The sequence below is a fragment of the Schistocerca piceifrons genome, chromosome 2 (genome assembly GCF_021461385.2).
Source record: "Schistocerca piceifrons isolate TAMUIC-IGC-003096 chromosome 2, iqSchPice1.1, whole genome shotgun sequence".
NCBI classification, from domain to species: domain Eukaryota; kingdom Metazoa; phylum Arthropoda; class Insecta; order Orthoptera; family Acrididae; genus Schistocerca; species Schistocerca piceifrons.
In genome coordinates this window covers 697,087,045-697,110,783 of record NC_060139.1, presented here as the reverse complement: position 1 = coordinate 697,110,783, position 23,739 = coordinate 697,087,045, and the positions used below count along the sequence as shown (strand labels likewise).

The following is a 23,739-nucleotide window of genomic DNA, read 5'->3' as shown; positions in this document are numbered from 1 at the left end:
CAGGAGTCCATCTATGCCCTGGAACGGTCCAGTCGTTCAGAGGTGTTTGTCTGGACCCCAGGTCAAATCAGAATCCCAGGCAATGAACTTGCTGACAGGCTGGCCAAACAGACTACACGGAAACCGCTTCTGGAGATCAGCATCCCTGTAACTGACCTGCGTTCAGTATTACGACACTAGGTTTTTCAGCTTTGGGAGATGTAATGGCATAATCTCAGTATGCACAACACACTGCATGCCATTAAGGAGTCTATGAATGTGTGGAAGTCCTCCATGCGGCATGCGGGCCTCTCACAGAGATTCTGTGATTCTCTGCTGGCTCTGCATTGGGCATGCTTGGGTGACCCACAGCTAGCTCGTGCACTGTGAAGACCCACCTCAGTGTCGGTGCGGCACCTGGTTGACAGTGGCCCATATAATTTTAAGCATCCTTCTGTGACTGCCCTGCATAATAAACTTCATGTAATGGACTCATTACCGTAAATTTTAGCAGACAACACATTCTCGTGATCAGCCAGCCATGGTTATCTGCTCTCTTGTTTTAATCTCTTCTACCTTTTTCTTGCTTCTCTAGCTGTGGTTTTTGTGTCCTATTTTGGCCCTTGTAGTGTTTGTTGCCCTTCTGTCGTTCTTGTGGTTTTTCCTTACTGTCTGTATCGTGCTGTATGTCTCGTTAATTTTTTCTTTCCCTTGTGGATTTGTTTTAATAGGAACAAGGAACCAATGACCAAGCAGTTTGGTCCTTCCCCCCCCCCCCCCCCCCCGCCCATTTTTAACCCAATCAACCATCATAGGTCCAGCAGGTCACAGCCTCTCAGCCACAAATGATTAGAATGTCAGATCAGCTGCTACCAACTGACATCCATCACAAACAACTGCCTAATTTTGTGACCCTCCACAACATCAAGCAGCCACCCCAACTGCCAGCTGAAAGACTGGGCATACATAACAGTCCTGTGATAAAAACATGATGAATGACAATGATCTGAGGCATGCAACTGGGGGTGCAACAAATTCAAAAGACCCCATGATTGGCACCCATTGAAATGCTCCACCATACTATATGGTTGGCCAACATCACCTGGTACGTATTCAGGTAACTCATAAGGCATTGTCGCAGTATGAGGTAGACACTGACTTCTTCACTTCAGTCTTGAACAACCATGTGAAACTTCCCACATCACCGAGTCCACTTATGAGGTAGCAAATTGGAGACACTCAAAATGACTCTTGCACAAGAGACCTTGTGGGTCAGCAATCAACACAGCATATGAGTGCCCAGGGTGCTTTTGGTGCTGGTTAAACTGCAACTGTGGCACTGTCACATGCGTTGGATAACCAAAATACTGCATGAGCAACTGACAAAATTCATCAAACATAAGTTTCTCAGGGTCAGTAGAGGGCTTCTACTTCTGAATGATTTAATATAAACTCACACTGCTGATCAACAACAAGGCAGCATTAGCAATTGAATCAAAGATACACCTTACTTGACAGTGCAGCAAGAACTGGTGCAGATAATTCTCCCACCTTTCCATAGCCTTGTCTGAACCAGTGAATGGCATCAAGGACATCAGGGAAGCGAGTTCCTCTTCCAGGGCCTGGGCCACTATCAGCACAGTTACGATAATGTAATTGTCACTGTCAGTACGAATGTAACTATGCTAGCCGATAGTGGCTCAACTACAAGTTGGGGAGCTGAACTCAAATTTATGGGGAGCATAGATACCAAATACCATTTAGAGAATGAGCACAAAGAAACACACAACACGATCAGCATGAGTGATTGACATCAGAGCACGTGGAACATAGCACTATGCAAAGCTAAAGCTGGGTCTGTAGGTGTTGAATCCAACCAACAGGTAAACCCCAGGGTCAGTGGCAATGCCCATGTCACTCTTTGTACTAAGGGCACTGCCCATGCCACTCTTTGTACTCACCTTTCATGACAATGTTCTGTTCTATTCTGCTATGATACCCATGCCAAATCCTCTGCATCCATCTCACTGTCCACCAGAAGGGATACTAAATATATTAATATGCTCAATCATCAAAAATTAAGGATCTCTCTTTTTACAAATTCATAATTTCAGTAATTTTGGACAACAACTACTATCTGGTATGCCAGCCCAATGATTCTGAAAGCCCACCAGAATGCATGGCCCAAGATGGCAGCACCTAGACAGTGCTCCTAAAATTTGTAAGCGCTGCTGTCACTGCCCAAACTTGCAAGCCACGCCCCCTACGTCAGCCTATCGGTGCTCGCAGCCACACTATAGAACTAGCAGTGCAGTGGCTTGAACCTCAGGCACATTCCAACTGCGCTCTCATATTGTATGAGTACATTGCACTTACCATTGTTTGGTTCATGATACTGTTATGCCCAGACTCTTTATTTGGTTCACTCTCTGGACTTCTCATTCTCCATGTTGTCTTCATTGTCCATCCATCACTGTTGTCATCTTTCCATCATTTTCAGCAACTCACTGTTGATGCAGTCGGCCAGCACCTTCTGGTTGCATCCAATTACAGTTAGTGTGATTGACGACAAGGGGAAAGGTTAGCAGTGTCTTATGGGGTCAAAACTTGTGCAATTTGTAGAACAGCACCAGCAACAGCTTCTCCTGCATCAGCAATTGCAACAGCTGTTGCAGCAGAAAATTGACTTGTTATGCCAGGAAATTCTACTTTCGTCATAATGCATGCAGCGTTGGGGTTCACAACACACTCAGGCTGGTTGCTTCCCAGGTAAAGTCCTGTGCACCCCTGTTTCTGCCTTTGAATAAGACCAAAGAAGATTGAGGCATATATTTGCAGCAGCTGAAACAGCATGTGGATCATTTTTACTTTTCTGATGACGCTCTTCAACAATTTTTCCTGCTTTTGCAGACTTCCCTGGAGACATTTTTCCTGCTAAAGAAGTTGGTTTTCCTCTTTAATCCAGTTGCACTCACATTCAAGGAGATGTATTTGTTGCTGAAGAACTATTATTCACAACGATTCCAAGTGGTCATGTCGCACCTTGAGTCCCATCAATACCACAAGTAACTGGGTCAGTCATATCACTCATAGGTGACAGATTTGCAAGGGCTGAGCCAATATTGTGATTTCAGTTGTGCAAACCCATCTTGCAAAATATCATATCCAGCTTCCTTGATCAATTGGTGCCTGATTCAGAAGCACGTACTGCAGCCCTGAAGCTAGACAATCATTCCTTGGACAGTATTTTGAAAATTGCACACCTTTTTGAGAATGCATTAGCAGCAAATGAACACTTTATGGTTCATCCCCAGGTAGAAGCATTTCCATCACCACCAAGCATGTGAAGTCCTTGTCCCACCAGCAATGTCGTGACTTGTCACTTACAGATGTGTCAATGGCCTCTGAGCAGCCAGTCACACCACATCAGTGTATGTAGCAGGGTCTCCCATCTTCTCCTGGTCTGGTTGTTTCATGATGCATCAATGTGCAGACTGTCCAGATTGCTGGGCACACAGCATCCATTGTGGAAAGGATAGAGCATCTCCAGACTGTCTGCCATCAAGCACTGGGACAGTCAAACCCCACTACATACTTGTATCAAGGTATGGTGCTTGATCTCCATGCCATTGTTCCCTAGGGCAATCCTCCTACCACCAAGTTGTGTATTAACCTCACAAGTGCACATAGGAACATTTGTTTCCTCTGTAGCCATGGGAGCAACAGTTTCCCCAACGAACCTCCCAACATATGCTCATCTGGGTTACTCAGCATTGGCCTTGCCCTCCTGAAAGTTGGTTGTATATGGTGAAAGCTCAGTTCCTCTCAGAGGTCAGTTCATAACTACGGTAGCATACAAGAAGGTTATATGGCCGTAATGCCGTTTGTTGTCAGTAATCACTCAGTTGGCAACGTTTTCAGCCTGGCTGTCTTCTCCCTTTTGGTTTCTCCATCATGGATGGACTTCAGGTCACCTCAGACATGTTTTCCTTTCAGGAGCTTGATGATCTTTGTGCCTCCTTTGTGTGTCTATTCAAAGCTGTCCTAGGGTGCGCCATCAGTTTTGAGGTGCATATTTCTAAATGTCCAGATGCTGTGCCTGTTTCTTTTTGGCACATCCACTCCTGGTCTCCCAACAGACAGCCATTAAGCTTGAACTAGAGCACCTTCATGAAGCTGGGGGATTGAACGTGCCAAAACTAGTGCTTGGGGCACACCCCTGGTAGTGGCTAAGAAGCCAAATGGCACCCTCCACACCTGTGGAGACTTTGGATCGACACTCAATGTGCCCACGCACACATGGAAATGCACCCCCTGCATGTCCAGGGGACCTCCTCCTAAAACTTGTCAGTGGTGAATATTTTTCTAAAACAGACCTTGTTGGCGCTTATTTACAGATCCCACTAGATGAGGAATCACAACACATTATGGTCATCATTACACCTTTTGGCTTGTATAAATACAAATGTTTGCCCTTTGTGATCTCTTCTGCCCTATCAATCTTCCAGAGGTACGTGGAACAGTTAACCATGTCCACTCCAGCTTAGCCCATCTTTTCACTCATCCTGTAATAGTGAAGTGGAGCAGAAGGTGTGAACATTTAAATAACAAATGTTGACAGCAATGGACACATCCACCACCATCATGGCTGTGTTCCTGAGAACCTACAGAACCACCCTGTCCAGGACCACAGCCCAGTGAAGCTCCTCCATGGATGACAGCTGTGTACTCTGCTCCATCTCCTGGCACTGCAGCCCCCAAAACCTCAGATCGCTTGATGATGCATCAGGTTCAGCTGTTTGAGGGTATTCATATGGAGTAAAACTTTCATGGATGTCAGCTATGATGGTGACCACACATGAGTGGTGCCTCATGAGAGCTGACACTCCAACAGGATGACAATTTTTCTGGAAAACCTGAAAAACCTGGAATTCTCAGGGAATAACATTTTACCTGGAAAAATCATGGAAATCTCAGGGAATTTCATAAAATCACAGGGTATTCTGCATTTTTAAACTAACATTGAAACTGAATTTGTTGAGTTTTATAAATCACAAATTTAAAAAAAAAACTATACATTTCAAAGTGTGTTAATTCCATGAATATTATTCCATAATTATTGATGTTCAAAAACTGTGGTTAAACTACTGTTTAGTGCTGGTATATAGCTCAGCTGAGAGGCTGCCTCTCCCCTCCACCCCCACCCAGCTCACCATTAATCTATTAGGAGCTTCTTTAAACACTGTTCCTCCTCACACCTGGAATTCTAAGGGATTTTTGTTTTTTCAAAGTTTGTGAGTTGCCACCATGTCAAAGGGATTTGGCACACCAACCAACTCTGCCCCCCAACTACTGGCTCCACCAACATCAATGGTTCACTCAGAGTTGGAGTGTCCACCCTTGCAAATCCCTCAATTACACAGGTACAATTTGCACTCCAGGGCACTGCCAGCAGTTCCTGTGGGTGCAGGTATGGAGGTAGAGATCTCACCACAGCATTCATCCATTTCCATACCACCATTCTCCAGCACATTGCCCAACATCAGACGTTCCTTCTTCCAGCTGTCGGGCTCATCCACCAGAACACCAATTGTGTCTCTGGTTCACCTTGCGAAACATCATCCAGTGCACTTTAGGCTGTATGTGCCCATTTTGAGAGGCAGGAATCGGGTGTCCTCGCCTGACAATTTTGAAAGTCTGCCAGAACACATGGGTGTAGACGACAGCCATTAGGCACCATTCCTAAAATTTGTGAGTGCTGGTGTTACCGCCTCAGCACTATTCATGGGCCACGCCCTCTGTGCCAGTCTTTGGTGCTCATGGCTACACTATAAAGCTAGCAACACAGGGGCCCAGACTTCAGTCATGTTCCTGCTACATCTCATACTGTTTGATGCACTCACTGTTGTTTGGTTCCTGATATTGCTACATCTAGGCTCTCGATTTGATTCACTCTCCCAACTCATTGTCTTCATTATCTGTCCACCACTGTTGTTGGCTTTCTGTGGTTTTTGTGGATTCACTGTCAACACCCTCAGCCAGTTGGGCAGTGTCTCCTGGTTGTATCCAATTCCATTTACTACATACTCAGTTTTCATCCTGGACATTTGTTGTTATCATAAATATTTTTTACAAAAGATGTAGCCTTTATGACCTTACAAATTAAATTTCCTCTCCAAATTTTCTAATTGATTTGATATGGTAGTTTCTGTTCTGTTCCTGCTCTTAAATACCCATAGTTTCAGCTAGTTTAACCACCTAAAAACAAAATTTTCCATTACAAAGGTAAAAAAAAATCTTCAATTGCATAGTTTAAAATAAAGTGTCATAAGATTGTTGACAGATATTGTATTTACGTATGAAGGGACTGAATTATGTAGAAGAGATTTGTCAATAGAAGCATGTTGCTTGATGCCAGTCAATGATTTAAGTAAAACAAAATACTCAATGTTGCCTATATCTTGCTTCTGAATATTTTTAAATGTCTTGTATTACTGTTTTTCCATTTTGAATACTGGCAACTGGTTTGATCAAACATTAGTGCTCATACACTTCTGATGTGAGCTGGTGAAGTATATATGAACAAGTTCATGTATAAGAAATGTTATATATTTCAGACTTTACATAAGCCAGATTCGACTACCGGCATTCTGCAATACTGAGGGACTATTTGGAATGTTTGATGGAGGAAATACTAATGAGTTACCAGTTATTCTAACCAAAGCAGTGCCACGAATATTACTGGAGGAAAGAACTGTTAAAGAAACTGCAAATGAATATATGAAATACACAATGTTGTCTGCACACCGGTAAGCTTGTAAATGATATCTGTAATGCTTCTTACAAACTGAAATTCTCTGTAAACTGTGAGGATCATTCAATAAGAAATGCCCTACATTTTTTTTTCTCAGAACATATTTGTTGTTAAGAGTCAGAATTTGGTGACAACATACATCAACATATCTTGTTCATGTCTTATTTTTCTACATAGTTTCTGTCATGCTCTATGGCGTATGCCAATGTTGCGGAAGAGCATGGATTTCTTGCAGGTAAAAGCTCTTGTCCTGTAGGTGCAGCCATGTTTTCACTGCATGACTGACTCTCTCATCATCTTCAAAGTGTGTTCCCCATAGAGAATTTTAAAGCAGCCCAAAGAGATGGAAATCCGTGGGTGCTAGATCTGGACTGTAGAGCAGATGAGGCAATGATGTCCAACCCAATTTGGCGATGTGTTCCCAGGTTCTCAGACTTCTGTGTTGGCATGTATTATCATGTTGGAGCAAGATTTCTGAAGGATTCTTGTCCAATTGAACACATCGGAAATGGTTCTTGAGTTTATTCAGTCTTCATGTATGCCTCTGAATGGATGGTTGAGCCTCTTGGCATCACATCCATGAAAACAATGCCATCACAATCCCAGAATACTGTCACATGACTTTTCTTGCAGAGGGCATTGTCTTGGATTTCTTCTTTTGTGGTGAATGAGGAACATGCCACTCCAAGGTTTGCCTTTTTGTTTCCGGTACAAAGTGGTGCATCCAGCTATTGTCCCCCGTAACGATTCGTGATGGAAAGACCTCTCTTTCAGTCTCAAAATGCTCCAACAATTCAGGTGAAATGGCCTTTCTTTGAATCTTATGGTCTGCTGTGAGCATTCATGGAACCCATCGTGAACACCTCTTTGAATATCCAAGAGTCTTGATCATTGGAGATGCACTTCCAATGCTGACCAACAACTGTAGAGCCAATTATCGAGTTGTGATGTGCTGGTCAGCACGAATAATGGCATCCCCATGATTCAGCAAGTCTGGAGCAGTGGCTGTGACATAACGTCCCGAGCATGGCTGATCATGGAGCTCTGTTTCTGAATTTCCTTAGGCTGTAACTTTCTTTAGCCATCACCCAACTGTTGTATCAATTGCAGCATAGCCATACAGTGCGCACAAACGTTTATGGATGTTAACCATGGTTTATTTTTCTGCGCACAAGAATTCAGTAACAGCACACTGCTTGTAATGTGAGTTGTATGTAGACACCATTTTGATGCTGTACTATTGCTCTGCCATCTTCCAGAATGGTTCGAAACTTCACCAGTGCACAGAACAAACATTAAGTGTGAAGCACCAACAAGGATGTTTGTCCATGTATATTAATGATTTATTTTAAAAAAATGTGGGGCATTACTTATTGAACCACCCTTGTAAGTTGTGATGTATGCTATCATTAGAAAATAATGTAACCACAAACTCTTTGGGATAATACCAAGAAAATGAATATAAGGAATAGTTGGTAGTATTTATACATAGCTGTACACAATTCTTTAAATATACATTAAAAACATAGACATTTCATGGTTAATTATCTTAATTTAAAATAAGGAGGGTATAAGATGAACATCAACAAAAGCAAAATGAGGATAATGGGATTAGCCAAATTAAATCAGGTGATGCTGAGGTTATTAGATTAGGAAATGACACTTAAAGTAGTAAATGAGTTTTGCTATTTGGGGAGCAAAATAACTGATGATGGCCACAGTAGAGAGGATATAAAATGTAGACCGGCTATGACAAGGAAAACGTTTCTGAAGAAAAGAAATTTGTTAACATAGAGTATAGATTTAAATGTCAGGAAGTCTTTTCTGAAAGTATTTGTATGGAGTGTAGGCATGCATGGAAGTAAAATATGGAAAGCTTTCAAAATGTGATGCTACAGAAGAATGCTGAAGATTGGAGGGATAGATCATGTAACTAATGAGGAGGTACTGAATAGAATTGGGGAGAAGAGAAATTTGCGACACAACATGACTAGAATAAGGGCTTGGTTGGTAGGACACATTCTGAGGCATCAAGGGATCGCCAATTTAGTGCTGGAGAGAAGCATGGAGGGTAAAAATTGTAGAGGGAGACCAAGAAAGACGCTAAGCAGATTCAGAAGGATGTAGATTGCAGTAGTTATTTGGAGATGATGGGGCTTGTGCAGGATAGAGTAGCATGGAGAGCTGCATCAAACCAGTGTCTGGACTGAAGACCCCAACAACAGCAACAATAATTTAAAACTCAACAAGGTAACTACACAAAGAGAAAATTGTTAAAGAAACTACCTGCAAACATGTGAAAGTTGTAACATAATCAGCCCAAAAGTATGTGTGATCTTTTTTTTTCCATAATTGCTAGTATCTACTGTTGTTTGATCCCAAAGAGAGGCTGTTCTCAAATGGTGCCCTCACTCTGTTACTATTATTTGTAAATACACTTTCTGCTCCTACTACTTTCTTCTACTACTTCCCTTCATTACTACAACCATTACTCCATTCTATGACCTAATGACCTACTGACAGTTCTTCATCATAATAATGCACTATTGAACTGGCCTTAAAGTGCACTCCACTGTTTTCTGTCAATTTTGAATATTACATCTCTCTCAGCCATTGAAGCCTTGATAACTTTCTCTTAATGTTATTGCCTTGTCTTTCCATAATTATATCTGGAAGTAAAATATTTGACATTTTCAGCCCATCTTTCTCCATTAGCAACCTTAGACTTAGTACAAGGGTAAGTCAATTATTATCCTCAAAGTAGTTATAAAAGTTTATTGTAATCAAATAGGAAACTTACAAGAACATCATTTTTCAACATAGTCTCCTTGTGTTTCAATGCACTTGGTCCATTGTTGTACAAGCTTCCTGAAGTCCTCATAAAAGAAGGTTCTCGGCTGGGCTGTGAGCCAGGAATGCACTGCTTCTTTCACTGTTTCTTCTGAGGCAAATCAACAGCCCCTTAATGCCTGTTTGAGTGGACCAAACAAGTGATAGAGGGGCAAGATCAGGACTATATGGAGGATGATCCAGTACTTGAAATTTGAGTTTCTGGAGTGTTTCAGCAGTGTTGCAGCAGTATGAGGATGGGCATTGTCGTGCAACAACAACACAATACCTTTTGACAGCAATCTTCGGCGTTCACTTCAAATTGCAGGCTTAGCCTGACAGTAAGCATCTCACTGTAACATACACTGTTTATTGTTGTGCCCCTTTCCCCACACTGTTCCAGTACTGGACCTTGTGCGTCCCAAAAAACTGTAAGCATCAGTTTTCCTGGGAACAGTTGGGTCTTGAACTTTTTCTTGCATGGCGAATTTGAATGTTTCCATTCCATACTCCACCGTTTGCTCTCCAGCTCATAATGGTGGATCCTTGTTTCGTCACCAGTAATGATCCCGTCTAAGAAATTGTCCCCTTCATTACCATAGCGATCCAAATGTTTCCTGCAGATGTCTAAGTGCGTTTGTGTATGCAACTACGTGAGCTGTTTTGGGACCCATCTTGCACAAACTTTATGAAACCCAAGTCTGTTGTGGATGGTTTTGTAGGCAGAACTGTGGCTAATTTGCAGATGATGTGCCACTTTGTCAATAGTTAATCGTCTGTCTAAGAAAATCATTTAACGTGAACGTTCAATCGTTTCTTCATTTGTGGCGGTAAATGGTCCTCTGGCTCCTTCATCGTGCGTAACACTTGTGCGACCATTTTGGAATTTTTCAATCCATTCATAGACACTCCACTGTTGCAAAACACTGCTCCGGAACTGTACCGAAAGTCTTCGATGAATTTTGGCCTCTGATACACCTTCCGACCACAAAAACATGGATCACTGAATGTTGCTCTTCTTTGGTGCAAATAGACAGTGGAGCAGCCATGATTAACAGCATGGCAGCGATAACAAAACTAACCTAGCAGCTTGAAAATTGCAAAGATATTACAACAAATAAACAAAGCATGTGTCATCAACACAAAATAACAATACTACCAAAATAAATGAAAATATAACTAAATTGTGGATAATAATTGATTTACCCTCGTATTCTGGAAAGAAGAGCTGCTTTAAACATTTTTGTATACCTTGACTTTTCGTTTCTATTACCTTTTTTGTTTATAATGTGAAACCAATATTAACCATATGATTCAGAAAAATGAAATATTAGTTGCAAGTATTATTATGAAAAGCAATGTGTAGATCAAATATGATGCATGAGAAATACAATAACATCAATGACATCACACAGAGCAAATCCTCCCTTTTTTTATTTTATTTTTATTTTCTTAAACCATAATTTTTGTGGCTGGTTTCATAAGCCCCACCACAAATTCCTCTCCTATGACAGCCTCATCATTTCAAAGTAGCACTTACACCCCACTTCCTCAATCATTTGTTGAATGTGTTCCAGTCCCTGTACCCCCTACCATGGGCGTACCCAGCGAGGGGCAGGGGGGGGGGGGGCAACTGCCCCCCCCCAAAAGATATTTGCAGTTTTTCACTAGTTTACTGTTTTATTTAATAAGAAAATAAGAAATGCTGCATGTTTTCTCAGATTGTACAAGTGCTTTCTTGTATTTAAAATGTTTATTAAAAGCAGTTTTTCAATGGTTTACTGTTTTATTTAATACAAAGTGCTGTATGTTGTCTCGAGTCCTTGTTTCCTGAGACTAGTATGACCTGCCCCCCCCCCCCCCCACACACACACACCCAACCCCTAGTTCAGATCCTGGGTATGCCCTTGCCCCCTACAGTTTTCACCCTCTACACTACAGACCCTCTAATTCCAAAGAGTTTATTCCCTGCAGTCTTAACATGTCCACCAATCCTGTCCCTTCTTCTTGTCAGTGTTTTTAAAATGTTCCTTTCATCTGTGAAGAATCTCCTCATTCCTTATCTTATCAGTAAACCTAATTTCAAACATTCTTCTGTAGCACCACATCTCAGATGCTTTGATTCTCCTCTGTTTGGTTTTCCCACTGTCTGTGATTCACTATCATTCAATTCTGTGCTCAAAACGTACATTCTCAGAAATTTATTCCTCAAATTAAGGCCAGTAAACTTCTATGAGTCAGGAATGCACTTTTTGCTTATACTAGTCTGGTTTTTAGGTCCTTCTTGCTCCATCCATCATGGGTTATTTTGATTCTAAGGTAGCAAAATTCCCTAACTTTGTGATCACCAATTTTGATGTTAAGTTTCTCGCTGTTCCTGTTTCTGTTATTTCCGATTATTTTTGTCTTTTTCTACTTTACTCTTAATCCATATTCACTTTCTCTGAAGATAGTAATATCACCTTTAAATCTTGTCATTTATATCCTTTCACCCTGGATTTTAATCCCACTCTTGAACTTTCTTTTATTTCTGTCATTGCTGCTTCTATGCATAGATTAAATAGTAGGGGCAAAAGACTACATCCCTGCCTTACATTCTTTTTAATTTGAGCACATCATACTTGGTCTTCCAGTCATACTGTTCTCTCTTGGTTCTTGTACATATTGTATATCGTCCATCCTACCCTGTAGCTTACTCCTATTTCTCTCAGAATTTCAAACATCTTTGTCCATTTCATATTGTTTAACACTTTTTCTGGATCCACAAATTGTACAAGCATGTCTGGATTTCTCTTCAGTATTGCTTCCATTGTTGTTGTCGTTGTGGTCTTCAGTCCTGAGACTGGTTTGATGCAGCTCTCCATGCTACTCTATCCTGTGCAAGCTTCTTCATCTCCCAGTACCTACTGCAGCCTACATCCTTCTGAATCTGCTTATTGTATTCATCTCTTGGTTTCCCTCTACGATTTTTACCCTCCATTACTAAACTGGTGATCCCTCGATGTCTCAGAACATGTCCTACCAACCGATCCCTTCTTCTAGTCAAGTTGTGCCACAAGCTCCTCTTCTCCCCAATTCTATTCAATACCTCCTCATTAGTTATGTGGTCTACCCATCTAATCTTCAGCATTCTTCTGTAGCACCTCATTTCGAAAGCTTCTATTCTCTTCTTGTCTAAACTATTTATCGTTTCACTTCCATACATGGCTACACTTCATACAAATACTTTCAGAAACGACTTCCTGACATTTAAATCTATACTCGATGTTAACAAATTTTTCTTCTTCAGAAATGCTTTCCTTGCCATTGCCAGTCTACATTTTATATCCTCTCTACTTCGACCATCATCAATTATTTTGCTCCCCAAATAGCAGAATTCCTTTACTACTTTAAGTGTCTCATTTCCTAATCTAATTCCCTCAGTATCACCCGACTTAATTCGACTACATTCCATTATCCTCGTTTTGCTTTTGTTGATGTTCATCTTATATCCTCCTTTCAAGACACTGTCCATTCTGTTCAACTGCTCTTCCAAGTCCTTTGCTGTCTCTGACAGAATTACAATGTCATCGGCGAACCTCAAAGTTTTTATTTCTTCTCCATGGATTTTAATACCTACTCCGAATTTTTCTTTTGTTTCCTTTACTGCTTGCTCAATATACAGATTGAATAACATCGTGGAGAGGCTACAACCCGTCTCACTCCTTTCCCAACCACTGCTTCCCTTTCATGCCCCTCGACTCTTATAACTGCCATCTGCTTTCTGTACAAATTGTAAATAGCCTTTCGCTCCCTATATTTTACCCCTGCCACCTTCAGAAATTGAAAGAGAGTATTCCAATCAACATTGTCAAAAGCTTTCTCTAAGTCTACAAATGCTAGAAACGTAGGTTTGCCTTTCCTTAATCTTTCTTCTAAGATAAGTCGTAGGGTCAGTATTGCCTCACGTGTTCCAACATTTCTACGGAATCCAAACTGATCTTCCCCGAGGTCGGCTTCTATCAGTTTTTCCATTCGTCTGTAAAGAATTCGCATTAGTATTTTGCAGCTGTGACTTATTAAACTGATAGTTCGGTAATTTTCACATCTGTCAACACCTGCTTTCTTTGGGATTGGAATTATTATATTCTTCTTGAAGTCTGAGGGTATTTCGCCTGTCTCATACATCTTGCTCACCAGATGGTAGAGTTTTGTCAGGACTGGCTCTCCCAAGGCTGTCAGGAGTTCTAATGGAATGTTGTCTGCTCCGGGGGCCTTGTTTCGACTCAGGTCTCTCAGTGCTTCGCCAAACTCTTCACGCAGTATGATATCTCCCATTTCATCTTCATCTACATCCTCTTCCATTTCCATAATATTGTCCTCATGTACATCGCCCTTGTATAGACCCTCTATATACCCCTTCCACCTTTCTGCTTTCCCTTCTTTGCTTAGAACTGGGTTTCCATCAAAGCTCTTGATATTCATGCAAGTGGTTCTCCTTCCTCCAAAGGTCTCTTTAATTTTCCTGTAGGCAGTATCTATCTTACTGCTAGTGAGATAAGCCTCTACATCCTTACATTTGTCCTCTAGCCATGCCTGCTTAGCCATTTTGCACTGCCTGTTGATCTCATTTTTGAGACGTTTGTATTCCTTTTTGCCTGCTTCATTTACTGCATTTTTATATTTTCTCCTTTCATCAATTAAATTCAATATTTCTTCTGTTACCAAAGGGTTTCTACTAGCCCTCGTCTTTTTACCTATTTGATCCTCTGCTGCCTTCACTATTGCATCCCTCAAATCTACCCATTCTTCTTCTACTGTATTTCTTTCCCCCATTCCTGTCAATTGTTCCCTTATGCTCTCCCTGAAACTCTGTACAACCTCTGGTTCTTTCAGTTTATCCAGGTCCCATCTCCTTAAATTCCCACGTTTTTGCAGTTTCTTCAGTTTTAATCTACAGCTCATAACCAATAGATTGTGGTCAGAGTCCACATCTGTCCCTGGAAATGTCTTACAATTTAAAATTTGGTTCCTAAATCTCTGTCTTACCATTATATAATCTATCTGATACCTTTTAGTATCTCCAGGGTTCTCCCATGTATACAACCTTCTTTCATGATTCTTGAACCAAGTGTTTGGTATGATTAAGTTATGCTTTGTGCAAAATTCTACCAGGCGGCTTCCTCTTTCATTTCTTAGCCCCAATCCATATTCACCTACTATGTTTCCTTCTCTCCCTTTTCCTACTCCCGAATTCCAGTCACCCAAGACTATTAAATTTTCATCTCCCTTCACTACCTGAATAATTTCTTTATCTCATCATACATTTCATCAATTTCTTCGTCATCTGTGGAGCTAGTTGGCATATAAACTTCTACTACAGTAGTAGACGTGGGCTTCGTGTCTATCTTGGCCACAATAATGCGTTCACTATGCTGTTTGTAGTAGCTTACCCGTACTGCTATTTTTTATTCATTATTAAACCTACTCCTGCATTAACCCTATTTGATTTTGTATTTATAACCCTGAATTCACCTGACCAATGGGAGAACCCTGGAGATACTAAAAGGTCTTCTTCCTCCTGCTTCCATTATGAAGCACAAAGTCAGAACTGCCACTCTTGCCTTTACCTTTCCTAAAACCAAACTGCTCTTCATCTTGTCCGCTCTTTTGTATATTCTTCTTCTCAGCAGCTTGAATGCATGATATGTTCAAGGTGATTTTGCAGTAGTTTTTGCACCTTAGGCCCATGTTGTCTTTGGAATTGTGTGGATGATATTTTTCAGAAAGTCTGAAGGTACATCACCAGTCTCTATAGATTCTGCACACCAACTTGTATAGTCATTTGGTTCCCATTTGCCCATGGTTCTGAAAGAATGTTATCTATTCCTTCTGCTTTATTTGATCTCAAGACTTCCAGAGTTATTTTAAATTCTGACTCTTAACACCGGATCCCGTATGTCTTCCTTATCAACTCCAGGTTCTTCTTCTATCAAGCACCAGATAAGTCCTCCCCCTCATAGAGGCCATCAATGTTCTTTTATTTATTTTTATTTATTTATTCATCCATGGAACAATATATATTGTATGGATGTGGTCAGTTTATAATACATGAGCACACATTCACATTTACAATGAAACAGATTTCTCATATTTTGTGTAGTTTTTATGACTAGTCATACACACATTTATAATTACACCATATTTTGGTGATAATGTCATATGTTGCTAATAATCTACATCTATGTTAAATATTCTTTTACAGTATAACAACTTTTACTTACTAAGAAGGTTTTAAGCTTTTGTCTGAAAGTGAGGGGCTCATTTATTTCTTTAATTTCCTGTAGTAATTTGTTATACAGTTGTATCCCATTATAAAATATACTTTTTTGCGTCTTTGCCTTGTTCTTTCTATCTAGATGGAGGTGGTGACAAGATCTTGTTTCATGGTCATGTATTAGGCTGTTTGTGTTATACATGTTGAGATTTTTCTTAATGATCATTATGTTCTGAAAGATATACTTGCAAGAAACAGTTAGAATGCCTAGATTTCTAAATAATTCCAGACAGTGGGCCCTGTTGTTGCTGTTTGTTATTATCCTTATGGCTCTTTTTTGTACTTTGAACACAGTTTGTATGTTACTGGCACTTGTTCCCCAAAACATCCACCTATCTTTTCTTTCCTCTGCCTTTAACACTGGGATTCCCATTGTGCTCTTGGTGTTACCATCATTGGTTTTAATTTTACTGAAGGTTGTTTTTCCTGTGTGCTGAGTCAGTTCTTCCAGTGATGATTTGTTTTTCAATTTCTTTACATTTTTCCTGCACCCGTTTCACTTTGACTTTCCTGCACTTCATATTTATTTCAGTCCTATGCAGTTTATATTGCTGTATTCCTGTCTTTCTCCGAACATTCTTGTACTTCTTCCTTTTGTGGATCGATTGAAGTATTTCTTTTGTTACCTGTGGAGTTGCCTTCCTTGTGCCTATTTCTGACTGTGCACCATCTGTGGTTACCCTTTTTAGAGATGTCCACTTCTCTTCGGCTGAACAGCTTATTGCGATATTCCTTATTGCAGTATCCGCATCTTAGCAAACTTCCAACATATCTCATCACTCTTCTGTACTTCAGTATCTTCCTTCCTGCAAAACTGATTCTACTGTATGATTATCTTGAACTTTTCATCATTACTAAATTATGATGTGAGTCTGTCTGCTCCTGGGAGTGCCTTACAATCCAATACCTGATTTTACAATCTCTGTGTGACCACAATGTAATCTAGCCAGAATCTTCCCATGTCTCCAGGTCTTTTCCAAGGATATCCCCTTCTCTTGTGATTCTTGAAAATAGTGTTCACCATTACCATCTGAATTTTATTGCATATATCAATTACTCTTTCTCCTCACTTGTTCCTTCTGCTTAGCCCATATTCTCCGTCAACCTGTTCTTCTGTTCCTTCCCCTACAACCACGTCTGAATCCCCTATAATTATTAGAGTACCGTCTCCCTTTACATACTGAATTACCCATTCAGTATCCTCACATACTCCCTCTACCTCATCATCTTTTGCTTGCTGCATCAGCATGTGTACCTGTAGTATCACTTTCCATGTCAGTTTGCTGTTGAATCTGATGCAAACAACAGTATCACTGAACTGTTGACAGTAGCTCACAGTAGCTCGGTGCCTCCTGGAAATGCAAATGGGGGACTGATTCAGAATATTTTGCCAATAGAGAGATTATGATGAGACTTTTTCAATTGCAGACTACATGCCCCACGGATATACATTATGTGTCTTTAATGAAGTAGTTTCCATTGCCTTCTCCATCCTCATGCCATTGATCATTGCTGATTCTTCCATCTTAGTGGGTCAGTTTCCTACTCCATGGGCAAGAGACTGCCCTGCACTTCTGTCCATTCCTCCACCCTCTTTGACAAGGTCATTGGCAGAGAGAGGGTGATTTCCTATGCTGGAAGTGTTCAGTTGCCATTGCTGATGACTTTTTTTTTTTTCTCTCAAAATTTAAGCAGTGGCTGGCTCTGAACCTGGAACCCAAGATGTTTTATTTGGTAATCAAAAGCACTGTTGCTAGACCACTGGTTCAGAACTGATATCATTAGTAATATAACTGGAGCATTACCATACAAAGGAAATGCAAAACTCTAACAGAGAAAAGCAATAATTTCTGTGGATTGTGGTCAGTGCATGAAACATAGCATAAGAATCAGAATGCTATCTGACTAGTGATCACTGACAGTGTACACGGCATGTATTATCGGAATTGTGTAAGGCACTACAAAATGGTATTTAGAACAACTTAGGTCACAGAATCGTATTGAGGGATATCAGTAAGTGCACAAAAGGCTATTCAAACATTTTCTATCACACATTAAACCAATCAAAAATCATATAGCAGTAAGACAGAGAAAAAAAGGGGCAGTAAATAAAACCAAAACAAGAAAAAAATTATACTATTGCAGTCTCAGACAGGCAATTTAATTCCACAATAACATTTCTATCAATATTACTTCCTTGATTATTATAAGATTCATAGTCATCATTTGCAGTTCAAAAAAAATTACATTAATTGGTAAAACTAAATTTTCTTTGTTAAACAGTGAACTGAAAGAAAAGGGGCAGAAGAATGGTGTTTGTGCTACACTCTGTCATATCACCAAAATGAGGGGAAACTCTAATCAAAGCGGAAACGGATTCATACCAAGTAACACCCGGTATGTCATGAGAGTTGCTAGTGTTGGGGAGGCTAAAGCAGTGCTTTGTAGACAGTCTGAAGGAATTGTACTTGCACAGAAAGAAAAATCTAAAACTACTGGTAATCCAAATGTAAGTACTGTGACTTAGCCACTGTCTTCCAATGCCATGTGAATACAGCTGAAAGTACATATGTTTCTAAAAATCCAGTATTCTGGTAGTTGTTATGTCAAAGATTTTTTCTTTTATATTTACCAAGATAATGTTACATTTGTAGTATTTTGTTTGTTAATTTTCAGTATGACTTACTCATTTCACTATTTGGTACAGCACTTTATATTGCACTTTATTTAGTTGCCAATGCAGATGGGTAAGTATAGCTCCTTCTTCATATGAATGCCATTATAAATACTCCTATCAGTTTAAAGAGCCTCTGCACAGTTTGTTTACTATTATAAAGGTTTTTCTTTTCATGTCTGTGTAGTTCATATTTCAAACAAAATATGTGTGTAAAATGGGAAGTTAACCTATAGATTTCATACAGACTGACTGAATGTCAGACTGCCTCAATTGTTTTCTTAAAATGTATATCCAAAGTAACTTAAATTTCCATTCTTAATATATAACAATGAAAATAATCAATTTTTGAAAACATAACGTAATTGGACAGATGAAAAATATACTCAACAAGCAGCAGCAGGAGAGTATAGGTTAAGTAAAGGTTAAGTAAATGTGCAAGCTTTCGGAGCCAGTGGCTTGTTATTCTGGCAAAAGGGTTGAATAAAGTAAGTAAGTCAAATCTTTAACAATGCAATTGCACATTTACTTATTGGTGAGCAGGTTTTTTGTCTATCCAATTACATCATTCTCAATATATGGTTGCTACATGATTTTTACTAACCTGAAAATTTTTAACTTTTACTGTTAAAAAACTGTTATTGGTACACCTAGAAGTAGTACTACACCTAAAAATTATTTACAATATGTGAAGCTTGAACTTAGTAAAACATTAACTTTTTATATCATTCATTTTAAAACAGTTAACACTGAACTTAGGTTAAGAATAACTTTCTCCTTCTAAGCATTTTAACATTCCCAATGACCAGAGGTTCAAATTTATTTCTGTTAAGAAGTATCTTCTTCTTGAATGCTTTGGATATTTAGCAGCTTCCTCTGGATCTGAAGAGACGTCTTTGGTAATGGCTTATGTGATAGTGGTTACATTAGCGTGTCAGGTTGTTGGTTGTTAGGTGGCTGAAATTCACACTATCTGTACTTGTCATTTACATAATGGTAATGTAAATCAGTGCGCATACCTACCCAGTTGCTCAGTAATAGGTTCAATTCTGTCCAACTGTCATTATTCAAAGCTGTTTTAAGGCTGTTGAGTAAAGTAAGTAAAAATCACTTTTCAGTCTGGCTAGAAACATAGAGTGAAAATATTTTGACAAACTTCAGTGACATTTTATGAGAAGGAAAGTTGCTGCTCACCATGGTTGCTGTGCCACAGGTAGGCACAACAAAAAGACTCACATAATTGTATCTTTTGGCCATTAAGGTCTTTGTCTCACACACACACACACACACACATGCGGGCATGCGCATGCGCAAACACAACCTGCACACATGCGTGTGAGTTGTGTTTGTGTGTGTGTGTGTGTGTTTGTGTGTGTGTGTGTGTGTGTGTGTGTGTGTGTGTGTGTGTGTGTGTGTGTAAATGTATCTTTGTTGACAAAGACCTTAATGGCTGAAAGCTATAATTGTGTGAGTCTTTTTGTTGTGCCTATCTGTGATTCAGCATCTCCACCATATGGTGAGTAGCAACTTTCCTTCTCATAATATTGTTACATTCTGTTCTGGATTTTCCATTGTTTGATTTTTGCCTTCAGGGACATTTTGTTACACCAAAACAAGAAAAATATTCATATACACATATGTCTGAAAATCTTTAATTTTTGAGTTATTAATAAACATTGATGTTCAACAGCTAGCCAGGTACAACCCAATAACTTCAGGCTTTGATTCACTGTCTCCATCATTTCCTAGATGGTTGTATATTGCGCTCGTTCAGAGAAGGCCTTGACATATTGAATCCATTGTATCCTAAATAGCAATGTAATGCCCTGGAGATTTGTTTACACTTGTCATTTGTCATTAGTCTGCCTTTGATGTTTCAGTTGTTACATGTACTAAATTAACTGAAAGTATTCTGCTCAACCATGGTAGGATATTCATTTCATGAGCATGCAGTATAGGTTATTAAATATAACTGCATGAAATGTAATGGATTCAAGGCCGCACAGCTGCAGCAGATGGCATTTCCAGACCTAAGACAGCTGGGTCATCCAGCCTTTGCTGCTGCTTATCATCACACTGCTACACAATACATTTAGCAAGGAAGAACAAGAATTGTTCATATGCCTTAGCAGGAAGAACACAGCCTACAGGCTGTTGAAGATCCAGATGCCACCACAAAACAAATGCCCCTCAAAGTTCAGCACTGAGGATACTTCATGAGCGGCCCATGTACCCACATCATCTTCTATAAGTGTAGTGCCATTTTAACTCCTGCTGGTCACCCATCATGGGAGAACTTGCTGACAGTTTGTTGCACAAACTGTTAAACTAATGTTTTCCTCTTCAGTTTTGTTTACAGGCAAGACAATGTTCAGAACAGATGGAATAATAAATAACCACACCCAACACATGTGAGACATCTAAGTCCTTGTGCTACAGTTCAGGTTAGGCATTGGTGTCAGTTTAACCTAATGTGTGGGATGAAATTGTAGGTAACCATCTGGTAGGTCTATACATTCTCCCAAAACATCTTACAGGTGCTACAGGCACTTTATTCAGAATACTCTCGAAGACTTCTGAAGATGTCCCCCGCAAATAAGAGGAAACGTGGTATATGTATGATGGGACTCCAGCATTTTTTAGTCTCATTTTTTTAGATGAACTACCATGCCAGATGGAATGGTAGAAAAATATGAGTTCTGTGACCTGCATGTTCTCCTGACCTTAGTCCTTTGTATTTTTACATCTAGGGGCAACTTAAACAATTGGTTTATGCACCAGGCAATGTGGATGCAGAAACTCTTCATCAACATTTCATGGCAGCCTGTTACAACCAACATGGTACCATTTGAGATCATCTGGGAGCATTTGAAAGGACATGACAGTCCACAATGCAGCAAAGGCATGCATGTATGGAAGCAAGAGGAGGACATTTTGAAGATACGAATTTCTGAGATGATGACATTTACTAGTTGCAAATGTGATACTGATGTGTTAAACATAAAATTTTATTAATAAACAAAGGATTTTTGGGTTTTCAACAATATGGAAAGAATAGATTGCTAAAGGAGGTGATGAGTCACAGACAGGCACAACAAAGAATGCTGGAAATACATGTGATCTAGTAAAAGATCCCCTGTATTTGGAGAGCCTTCTAGGTGAGTTGTAGTGGGGATACTGATGTATAAGGGATATTGATCAATAGCTGTATACCTACCATTTTCAATAGGTGCAATGGCTTGGCTAGGTGAGCATAATGATTTTGTTGTGGAGGAGTATATTCATAATGGTGGTTCTGTGATTACTACTCAGTGAGCAGTTTGCATTTGGTTCAAACTTAACCAACATGATTCTGTTCCTGAAAGGAAAAGTATTCAAGTCTGAGTATCAGGCATTAAAGCATTAGTTTCTGCACTGGAAAAAAATCAACTGGCCTACCTTGTACTGTAATGACACTGGAAAATGTGATGTGTGAGAGTGTTTGTGCAGCAGTCTCCAAAGCATTCAGCACATGAACATACAGTTGTCCTTGTACTGTCTGACTGGAGTGTAAGAATAATTCTGCACAGAGATCTTCACATGCACCTATACTAAACAATGGTTACCCAAGAATTAAGTGAGAGACATTTTGAAACTTGTTGAGCTGTGTGTGTGAGTAAATTCTTCAGAGCATTACCCCTGGTGCTGTTTTGATTTCTTTAGATGAGCCCCCCTTCCACTTGTTAGGCACTGTAAATAAACAAAATTTCTGCTATTGGGCAGCAGAAAACCTTCAGGAACTTTATTAGTGACCCTTCTCAGCCATCACGTGACAGTTTGGTGCGCTATTGCTGAATTTGGTGTTGAAGTCCATTATTTTTTCAAAGAAGATGGCATGATGATAATGTTTAATTCAAATCACTTCTGTCACACAACAGAGGCCTCCCCCGGCCTAAGTTAAACCAATTAATTGGAGATGATGAGGAGAGAAAGGTCTGGTTCCAACAAGATGGAGCCACATCTTACACATCTCAGCATTCTCTAAATATTTTGAGAGAGTTGTTTTGTAGATATCTCTCTTCACAAGGAGACATTGCCTGACCCCAAAGTCACCAGTTTATCACCTTGTAATTTTTTTTCTTTGGGGACACTGAATGGCTCAAGTGTACAAACATCACCCCACAACCCTGCAAGCACTTAAAGGGCAATCACTCAGGAAGTGGCTGCCATTCCACTGGAAATGGTATGAAAAACTATGGACAACTTCCAGGAAAGGCTTCAACAATGTATCACTAATGTACACCACCATTTACTGGATGAAGCTTTAAAAATCACCTAACGTAAAATGGCATAGTATTTGTTGTTCACAAATAAAAGTATTTTCTCTGTATCTTTGTTTGTTTGTTTCTAAGTACTTTTTGAAATATGGGAGGTCTTTTTGCCACACCCTGTATTTAAGCTTTCAGACAAACTCTTCCTCAGAAATAGAACTCTCACCCATTCACAGAACAACTCACATATTCATGTGTACTGTCTCCGACTGTGATTACTTCTGTATCTGATGTGAGCAGCAATCTGCTAGGGTGCATCACAGGTGTAAGGAGACATGGGGTGGGGATGGAGAGGGATAGCAGCGTAGGGATAGGGGAAGATGCCCCTGGGGGTGGGTGAGGTGGAGGAGGAGTAGAGAAGGGGAAAACACTAGTAGGAGTGTTGGTGGGATAGAGGGCGTGTGTGTACTCTATCGAGAGCAGGGAAGAGGGTAGGCACAAGGGGCAAAGACAAGCTAAGTCTGAAAAAAGGAGGATTACAGTGAGGAAGGCTTTGTTGTTGGGAGAATTCCCACCTGCAAAATTCATAAAAACTCGTGTTCGTGGGAAGGATCCAGATGGCACAGGCTGTGAACCAGTCATTGAAATTATGCACATCATGTTAACTGGGATGTTCAGCAACTGTGTGGTCCATTTATCTCTTGACCTTAGTTTTCTTTTTCGTTATTTCTGTCTGTGACTCAAAGCTTCCTCTATGCAGTAGCAGTCTATAATTCCCATATTGTTATAATACAGGGTGTCCCAAAAAGAATGACCCAATTTTAACTTGCAATAATATTGAGACAAATGTCACTAGGTAATTGAAACAGCACTAGAT

The 23,739-nt window shown here is 40.0% G+C and overlaps 1 protein-coding gene across 1 annotated transcript in view; it reads left to right on the top strand.

Annotated features, from left to right (window-relative positions):
- LOC124775756 (protein phosphatase PHLPP-like protein) overlaps window positions 1–23,739 on the top strand; it is a 241,492-nt gene that overhangs the window by 204,472 nt on the left and 13,281 nt on the right. Inside the window, exons 12-13 of the mRNA XM_047250585.1 lie at window positions 6,597–6,788; window positions 18,222–18,447. Coding sequence (XP_047106541.1) covers window positions 6,597–6,788; window positions 18,222–18,447 — 418 coding nt within the window. The remainder of the gene's footprint in view (window positions 1–6,596; window positions 6,789–18,221; window positions 18,448–23,739) is intronic.